Genomic DNA, 9,436 nt, shown 5'->3' with positions numbered 1-9,436 from the left:
CCCTTGGAAATGCTCTGGACTATCGTTTTAGCAAAAAATTTGCGAAAATGTCCCCGTTCCGTTTTGACGGGAATTTTTCAAATTTTTTTTTTCAATAAAAAGACAATTTGCAGATTCAGAAACAGAAATCAGTAACTTTTTTTTCTTTTCTTTTTGTTTAACCCACAACAGAAAAAATAAGAGGTGGCTTTTAAAAAAACATTCTCGTTTAAACAATTGTTTCTAAAAGAGTGCTGGTTCTAACTATCAAAGAACGTGTAGTGACTGCAATACAAATAAAATAGACAATTTTATTTCGTGATGCAGCAAAAATTTTAGAATCAAAAACATTATTTTATTAGCGACAGTTTGATCGACCGTACTTCATCTCCACTTATCGCTTCTAACCTTTACGACAGCAAAAGGCTTTTGCAAGGAGGAGGCTGGGCTGAATAGTACTATAGCAGCACATCTTTTAGAATAATAACAATCCAAAGTTTGTAAATTGTCCTGGTTCTGGTCAGATTGTCAAACGACAGAAAATTATTAGTACTGTCTTTTCTATCCAAATCGATATTTGTCTTAGATAAAAGGAATAGAGATGGACTGTTTCAAAACATTCTTCTTCCGATCAGCCTTGAAATGCATTGGAATTGATCCAATGCGTTCACCTGAGTGACCGAAGTTAATGTCCACAACTATAGACATGGCTTTGGAACGGTGGTGTTTCTTGGGTAACGTTAGGTGTGGTTTATCGCTGGAGTATTTCCCGTTTGAGGCACACCTTACCGAGCTTCCTGACGATGGTATCAACTCTTTGCTATCTCGTGATTCTTTGTCAGTTTTGGGATTGTTGTTATTGTAGGTTTTATGTTTGCTGTTTCTCCAACTGAAAATCGTATCGTTGCATTCAACATTAGAAAGGTTTTTGACGTTTCTCAACCGTGCTTCAGAAGGACCCCACGCATTGTGCTTTTCTTTACTAACATAATGATCTTCGGTGGAGGACAACTTGGTATTGCTTCCCCCCGTAACCGATGAAACCTTGCAGTTGCTAACATCGGCCGTAGTATTACTTTTGCACAATAAAGTATTATCGTTGTTTGTATCAAATATTTGGGTCCCTTGCGTAGTGCATTCACCTTTGGTAGTTGAACAGTCATAACATTGTTTCTTTTGGTTAAGATCGGCAGTAGCTACGTCTGTCCTTTGAATTCCGTGTTGTCTGGGAGGTTTCTTCTTTCGGCGAACTACACAAACATTTCGAAACCGATCTTCATCGGCTTTCACATTTTCTGAAAGATTTATTCCGGCTTCGTTACCCTGAATTTTGTGACATTCCCTGGCTAGATTACCATTCCGTGTATATGTATTCCAATTTGAAGAATTTGGAGAATGCGTGGTTCTGTTGGAAAATCTTCCAGTCAGCGTCTGGATATTGCTATCTCGGTTTTGAAGGCAGTTAAAATATTTTACTAATTCTTTAACACTGATTTGGGAATGGAAATACTTCGGGCTCAATATCATCCTGTCCCTTTGTGAAGCAGCACAACAACAGCAACTGTCATCACAACACTGCATACTGACTAAATTAAGGTCACTAGACGGCTGTCTTCGAATCTGAGAGGGTTGATTTCTTGGAGTGTTCAATGGAGTTCTATAACAAGATCCACCGCTATCACTACAGTCTGAAAAAAAATCCTCATCGGCACAGGAAATTTGGCAACCTCGACTTTCGTTTGATTTCATCCTTCTAACTATTTAAACAAAATCAATGAATATCAAAATGTCTTCGAGCTGTCTTTCTGGTTGATCATATTTATATACAATGTAAAGAAAAAAATAGGAGGAATCTTCAATGAAACTGATTTCTTTTAAAGGAAATATTGCAGTTCTTAGCGATTTGTAACAATAATTTAATGACGAAATTGCTGTAAAACGACACTAAAATAGAGAGATCTAGAGAATATGCATGTGGGTATCAGTCGTCGGACAGGGTTAATAACGTTTCCATGAGGGTTTTCAATATATTTTCACAAACTTTCCAAATTCTCGCTTCTTACTGGACAGACAATATTTTGTGATACATAAAACCTTGAAAGCTTCAAATGAGAATTTTAAAAAGATTTAAATTTTCCGTTAAAAAAAAAATTCATTTACGTCACACAACACAGCTGTGTGTATGTATGTGTATGTATAAGTCGAAGAGTATATGTATGTATGTATGTGTGTGTGTGTGGATGTGCTAAGTGTTTCTATTAGCTTGAAGAGGAGAAGGAAGAGCAAAAGTGACGTGTGAGAAAAAGAGAGAAAGATCTATAGTGAGTAAATAGATATTTATGAATGAGTGTATATGTTTATGAATGTGTGGACTTCTAAACAAGCACACACACACACATATATAGCTGTGTGTGTGTGCGTACGTGTATGTGTGTAAAGTATATTTCTATTGTTATGTTCGAAAACAGCTAGTACTAAATGAAAGATATCAGATACCTCATAAAAAAATGAAGTTCTATATTCGATATTGCTGATTTATTAACGACTTTAAGTTTGTTTATTTTGCTTTGTTGCCTGTCTATTGTATGCACAAAAATTAGGGCCAGTGGTTGGTAGAATCGTTGGAGCGTCGGGCAAAATGCTTTGCGGTATTTTTTCCGAATGTCTACTTTTTGAGTTCAAATTCCACCGAGGTCAGCTCTACTTTTCATCTCTCTGGGGTCGATAAGGTGAATGCTGGGGTCAATGCTGTCGATTAATCTCCTTCTCCAAATTTAGTGGCGATTGTTTCTCGCTGGAGCCGTCGTATTAAAGTAGCAATGGTGGTGAGGCAGTTGGCTCTTTCAGCCTATTAGCCAAATCTAAAATTTTTTTCTTCCCTGTTGCTATGTCGCTGACGTAAAAATAGGACGCGACTTTTAGAAAGACTTTTCCTTGTCTTATATATTAGTAGTCGAGAGGATGAACTATGCGATAGAAGTCGCGAAAGGTCGAGATGAACTTTATTGATTAATCAACAGATAGACAAGAAAGCACTTATGTTTCCAACGTAGATACAATGCAACACTAGAAGAGGAATATGCCAATGTGACGAATCGAAAGATTAGTAGAACGGATCTAGACTAGATTTCTCGTTACTCTCCAAATTCAATTTAATTCACTAAAGCAATGATAAATGAAGCCTATTGCCGTGTATCTTTGTCAGTAAATTCACCTTCCAGATTTTTCAACAACTAATCAGTAGCTTTATTCCAAAGTTTTCTGAGTAATCAGTAATAAAGTCACAGGAAAAAAAAAGTCACAATTAAGTTATGGTGGCCCGTAATAAAGTCACAAGTTATGGTGGCCCTGTAATAAAGTCACAATTAATTTATGGGATCCGAATAAAACCCCTGTGACTTTTTACCGTGACTTTTATTCCTGTGATTTTTTTAAAACCTGGATTTGTGTGATGCGGGATAAAAGGTCGCTCTTCCACTGGTAGCAATGGGGAATAGAAAATGTTTGTGTGTTACGGGTTGTTTTAGGATTTTCAACGGCGTCTTAGAAATTGTGAACGTAAGAAGGATAAGATGGTAGCTGACAAAACGGAGAGATTGCTTTTCTTCACCAGTATGATTAATCTCTGGGGAGATCGGGAATCGATCTAGCAGTAATAGTCATCTATTACCGCTAATAGGCTAATTTAGATTAGTTAAACTTTGGAAGATTCGAAAATCAGTACGTGGGTGACATACTTGAAACGGCAGGTTTTGTAGTTATCTTTAAATATTGGACTGTAACTTTGTATTGCGGCATTTAGCAAAACATGTGGAGAAAGATGCTTTAAGGATGTTATAGTTGTATATATGTCTCAGTGTTTGAAACTGGGTTTTTCATGTTTGGGTAAGGACTGTGGATATTAAATTTAACTGTTTTGAGCTAATATAGATATAGATGGTTTTCCATTCTTAGTATTTTTGTTACATTGTGGAGAAGTCCTGTGCGCGAAGCCTGTACACAAGCTAAGTTATGTAGGGCACTGTTTTGTGTATACTGTACAAAGAATAGGGGACGGGTCCGTTTCATCACTTATGGACCTAATTTATTGCTAGCTCACCATTGCTACTTCTGTTAACCAAATATGGTATGGGATTCTAAGGAATAGCTATCACGGAAGTCCCATATCTATCTCCTCGTTCCATTTTTTTTTTTTTTTTGCATTCTCCATGTTTTTTCCTCACCTTTGCTTTTTAAAATATACATAACGTATAGAGAGCCTGAAAGATTGCTTGGCTATTTTATAAATATGTCTGTTCAAGTATCATAACAGTATGAAACTATTAGTAGCTCTTTCGGTTGTGTATTAAATTGATTATGTATATATATATATATATATATACATACATACTTACTTACAAACAAGCATAAATACAAAGTGTAATTTTTTTTTTTTTTTTTTTTGCTATCTTATTTGGAATCTGAGACATGAATTTCAATATAAACTCTGAAAACGTGTTGTGGATATTTTGTTGTAAAGAGAAATCCTTCAAAGTTGTTTCCCTTACTCTACTAGATTCATGGATTTCTCAGGCTAGCCATAGGAACTACCCAACACATGAAGGGAAGGAACCTGTGTGTGCTCGAAGTAGTAGAAATAGCGGCAACGAAAGTCCCTCCGCTCACACCCTCTAAATAAAAACAAAGAGGATAGACACGTCTGGTCCATGATATATAAAAAAGACGGACTGATCCTTTGCTTGAACATCTATGATCATAGCTCGGCTCGATTAGAGCCGACCTGGGGCTAAACAATAAGGACTAGGAACCGCTAGTCAGCAAGCTAACGATGGAGCTTGTACTTATTCTCTCGTCCTGCTAGAAATAGTAGCTACGTTTCCTAATGACTATAAAGAAAAAAAAAAAACATGGAGCAAAATCGAAGACAGCCTGAAATTTTTAATCTAGCCATTCGTTGGTTATCTACTTAAAGCTGTGTGTGACTCTAGTATGTCTACAATTTCCATCTCCAGTCTGGAACACCATCTTGTTCAGAATATCAATCCACTTTAAGCTGTCCAGAGGCGTGTAATTTAGACGAACGGCCTCTGTCAACCGCTTACCGTATCTTGTACGCTTTGCCTTCCTGGCAAAACTTCGACATCAAGCAGGTGGCTTGGAAGAGGCCCACGAACTTTAATCGCCACGAACTTTAATCGCCACGAACTTTAATCTCCATGAACTTTAATCTCCACGAACTTTAAAGCAACCATTTTGAATTTTGCGTTCCTACACAAGTGTGCCCCCAACTTTGAAAACTAGGTATTTTTTAAATAAATAAAAAAATTATTCTCAGCTGGCGTAGATTACGATTATATCGTTGGGCGTGCACACATACTAACACACATCTACAAAATGAAACATGCACTTTTGAAAAGAAATGTGATGTATGTAAGTATGTGTGTGCATGCCCACCATTTTTTTTTTTTTTTTTCCCCACATTAAATTCCGACATAATCGGAATCTACACCACCTGACGAGTATTTGTAAACAATTACATCCCATTTTTCTGAAAGTTACGAGGTTACAAAGTCGGGAGGGAGCACACTTGTGTAGGTATAGCTCGAATTCAACGTCTTCCACTACATGCGGTCACGTTTATAAAATAGAAAGAAAAAATAAAGTGCAGCGTCCATGACTAAGGAAATATTTTACGTTCAGAATTCTTGAATCATAGAATAAACTCCCCGCGTCAATAGTTAACTGTCAGGACATTGTATCTTTGAACATTTCCATACTTCCCGCAATCCACCAACATTACTCCTGATCTATCTACACAGATTTTTGGCTCTTTTGATATTCATTTTCTTCTCTTGCTGTGTTTTATCCTGTGTGCTCTGCATGTACCTTTGGCTTCCTTTCCTTGTCTTCACGCTGCTTTCTGTATTCTCTTTTATCCTTTCCTGAAAAATTGTACACCAAAGCAGTGTATGTAATAAATTTATCATTATTATTATTGTTTTTAAGTTCGAGATGTTACGCTTCCAACAACCTTTTTAACGAAAATCTACAGACTCTGAATTTCCACAGGTTTCACAAACTTCGAAAAGCCATCATGATTTTGCAGTAACTTGGATTAGTAAATTCAGAAAGGGAGAGATTTATAAGAAGACAATTTGTTTAAACAGACTGTTGAATGATGGTATCAAAATGGCGTTGATCGCTATTGGTGTTTCTACGTTGATTGTGACGTCATACTTGCTGCTGCTTAAATCTTATAATCAGAATTTCGTTGTTATGGGAAATTAAAACGAATTTATGTCACTTAGAAAAAATGTCAGCTTTGAACTCGTGAAATAGTAAGGTATTGGAATTTAAATATTCATCTGAAATTGTAAGTCTATCTAAAATTTCAATCGTATTACAGGAAAGTGCCATATTCGTTCTGTGTATTTGTGTGCAAGTTTGAGTTATTTTTTTTTTTTATCCATCATGAACTCTTAGTTGAAAACAATTACATGGTTGTTCCCATTTTACACGCACGCAAGCATGCATGTACACACGTACATATGTATTCAGAGAACATCATTTTGCAAGATCATGCTCAGGGTAATTTCAACACGATTATAGTTTTCAAGTCCTGTCTGTTCTTAAGCGGTCACGTTTTTTCCTATTAGTAACAATAAACGTTCGAATCGTATTCAACCTCACTCCTAAATTTAATCCCAAACCCATTTCTATCCCTAAAGCCTAAATTCAATCTTTGATTAAGCATAAATCCTAAACCATAGCCGTAAACCCAAACCTAACCCTAGCCATAAATCTAACCTTAACCCTAAGCCATGGATCTTTTTTAAAACGGGGGCCACATTTTTCATTAATGTTTTACGTAGTGTTTTTGGTACCGAAAGACTTTCAAACTTCGTATACTTATCTATTTTGTGTTATAGAACAGAAAAATATTTTTGTATTCGAATTTATTTCATGTAAAAAATTGTCTTATTTCGATAATTTCAACCAATCACTGACGTCCACTCAGCCGATATACATTAAGTGCCGACTACATAAACAAACGATTCTTCGTTTTATTTGCTTTTTTCATTTTAAATTTGCTTTAACCCTAACCCTAAGCCTAACCCTAACTCTAACCCTAGGGTTAGGGTTAGAGTTAGGGTTAGGGTTAATTGTTTCAGAATCGTTTGTTTATGTAGTCGGCACTTAATGTATATCGGCTGAATGGACGTCAGTGATTGGTTGAAATTACAGAAATACGACAACTTTAACATGGAATAATTTATGGATTTCTTTTTTTTTTAAGAAGACTAAGAGAAAAAGATGTTTTATATGACACATTCTACCAGTGTTCCAAGTTTCAAAGTGTTTCGTTAATGAAAAATGTGGCCCCCGTTTTAAAAAAGATCCTAAGCCATTGCTCCGGATGCATTCACTAGGGTACGCTGTTCAGAAATCAGTTCATATTTACTTCATGGGTTACATGCAGCACTGTGCCATCCTGGTGTAATACGCCTTCATCATTTCGTCCGCACCAGAAATCTTCCATATTCGTTGGAGAACGTGAAACAAATTTGTAATAATTGTTCAATATGCCAAGAAGTGAAGCCACAAACCAAACTTAGTCAACATAATTCAGACCATGCAAGCATTCGAGAGAATTTCAAAGTCCTGATTCCTTCCGAAAAGCATCCTTATCCTCTAACAATCGTTGACGAATACTCTCAGTTTCCGTTTGGTTATCCAGTATCTGACACATCAGCTCAGACTGCTATAAGATGTTTTACAGACCTGTTTTCAGTTTTCGTTATGTCCGGTTATGTACATTCCGATCGTGGAATTGCCTTTATGTCTACAGAATTGAGAGAATGGCTCTTTAATAAGGGCATTGCAGCAAGTAGGACAACACCATACAAGCTCAACAGTACTATTTGGAAATTGGTACTACTCTCTTTGAAAACCCGTACCCTTCCAGTATCTTCATGGGAAATAGTTCTTCTAGGCGCACTGCATTCAGTCAGATCTTTACTTTGTACGTCTACCAACGCTACTCCTCGTGAACGTCTCTTTAACTATGAAAGATGTTCAGCTACAGGAACATCTATACCATCATGGCTTCTCAACCCAAGACTTGTGCTTGTGCAAAGGAACAATCGTACTAGCAAGTATGATCCTATCGCTGACCAAGTCGATTTAATCGAAGTCAACCCCCAATAGGCTCACGTTCGTTACCCAGACGGTCGCGAAACCACAGTATCCACGAAGACAAGGAAATTGCAACGACCGTTAGCTTGTACACGCCCAAGTTCAGCTTGCCTGGGCGCCAGCAACCCTAGGGCCGGTCCTGTCCGCAGTCATGCTACATTGGACGAGGTCCTATTTCTGTTGAGAGGACTGGATGCCCACAGATGGGGAAAAGGAGATGGACATCAGATGGGCGCAGGCCGAGCTGGCTCCACGTGGCGTAGGCCGACTCGCGTTCTCCAGTTACAGATGTTCAGTTGTGTTGTGAAGAACCCTGTCAATGAGGACACGGCAAGAGGTCATCGACGAGAGAAAAGCTAGCTGGGTCAGTGAGACTAGCCAGTGTTTCCAAACTATTAACCAATTCTCTTATGGGAAGCAAATAAAAATAGCAACTGTCGCACTCAGTTCGTATGCATTGTTGTCGAATTCAAACTATGTACCTCACAACCTTTGGAAGAACGCGTGCGATTTAACTACGATGGCTTATAACAACAGCTAGACCAATAGAAATTTATCATTTGATGGTACGCGAAATATAAAGGAGGCTGATATTCTATAATTTATTGCTTTATTTCTCGTATCCATATTTTCTACATTTTCATGCAAATGTATCTTGAGTAGGTTCAGCTTAGTTGAAGTACATTCAGCATTTTTGCAAAGCGATGAATATACACGTCAGCTTTAAGTGTTTTTCTATTCTTAAAGTGATAAGTGCACATTTTTGTGATAACTATTTGCTAACTTGATCCATAATATATACTAAAACAATTAGTAACTAGTTCAGTTCTTCTGTAATCCTCTCTGTCGCAGTGACGTGAAGTATTGTTGATTAAACAGTGACCCGGTGATGTGGCAAAGTGTTGTGTATTGTCTTTTGTGTTTCAGCGATATGTTGTCAAAATCATATATTTCGGATGGCATTATTTTAATTCTTAAAATTTATTCAATTAAATAACTACAATCCTATTATTTTTTTTTTTTTTGTTAAAAAAAAATCTATAGTTTCGAATTGGTTTTAGGGATACAATTTCCGCCTAGCAAGAAGGGGTGCGATAATTAAGAAGGAATACTGTTTTGTGACACCGCCAACTCGTGTAACGGAAGTGATTGCGATGTAGTAACTTCTTCGGAAGCATATGATCGCTGGTAGCGATGGTGCTTAAAACTGGTTTTTATTTCATTATTTCATTGAAAATTCTCCATAGTTAATTAAAATGAC

General features: G+C 37.0%; 2 protein-coding genes across 3 annotated transcripts in view; both read left to right on the top strand.

Annotated features, from left to right (window-relative positions):
• Window positions 1-5,476: 5,476 nt before the first annotated feature.
• The window catches only part of LOC106876709 (uncharacterized), a 10,299-nt gene continuing 6,339 nt past the window's right edge, over window positions 5,477-9,436 (top strand). Inside the window, exon 1 of one of the 2 annotated variants that reach the window (XM_014925374.2) lies at window positions 5,477-6,322. The gene's annotated coding sequence lies outside the window, so the exon portion shown is untranslated. Of the gene's footprint in view, window positions 6,353-9,436 lie in introns of both variants that reach the window. The other variant, XM_014925373.2, reaches the window with a different exon arrangement.
• On the top strand, window positions 6,169-8,187 carry LOC106876699 (uncharacterized). The gene is made up of 2 exons (XM_014925359.1): window positions 6,169-6,209; window positions 7,509-8,187. Exons 1-2 carry the CDS (start codon window positions 6,169-6,171, stop codon window positions 8,185-8,187), a joined length of 720 nt encoding a protein of 239 aa, XP_014780845.1.

Source organism: Octopus bimaculoides, chromosome 11, assembly GCF_001194135.2.
Source record: "Octopus bimaculoides isolate UCB-OBI-ISO-001 chromosome 11, ASM119413v2, whole genome shotgun sequence".
NCBI lineage: Eukaryota > Metazoa > Mollusca > Cephalopoda > Octopoda > Octopodidae > Octopus > Octopus bimaculoides.
Note: the sequence above shows the minus strand (reverse complement) of the source record. Positions and strands in the feature narration are given on the sequence as shown.

Excerpts from the sequence above, each read along its gene's own strand:
- LOC106876699 (XM_014925359.1), top strand. The coding sequence starts at position 6,169 with ATGGCGTTGATCGCTATTGGTGTTTCTACGTTGATTGTGAC. Across the intron at positions 6,210-7,508 it reads GTTTCTACGTTGATTGTGAC|AAATCTTCCATATTCGTTGG; the intron begins GTCATACTTGCT and ends CGTCCGCACCAG.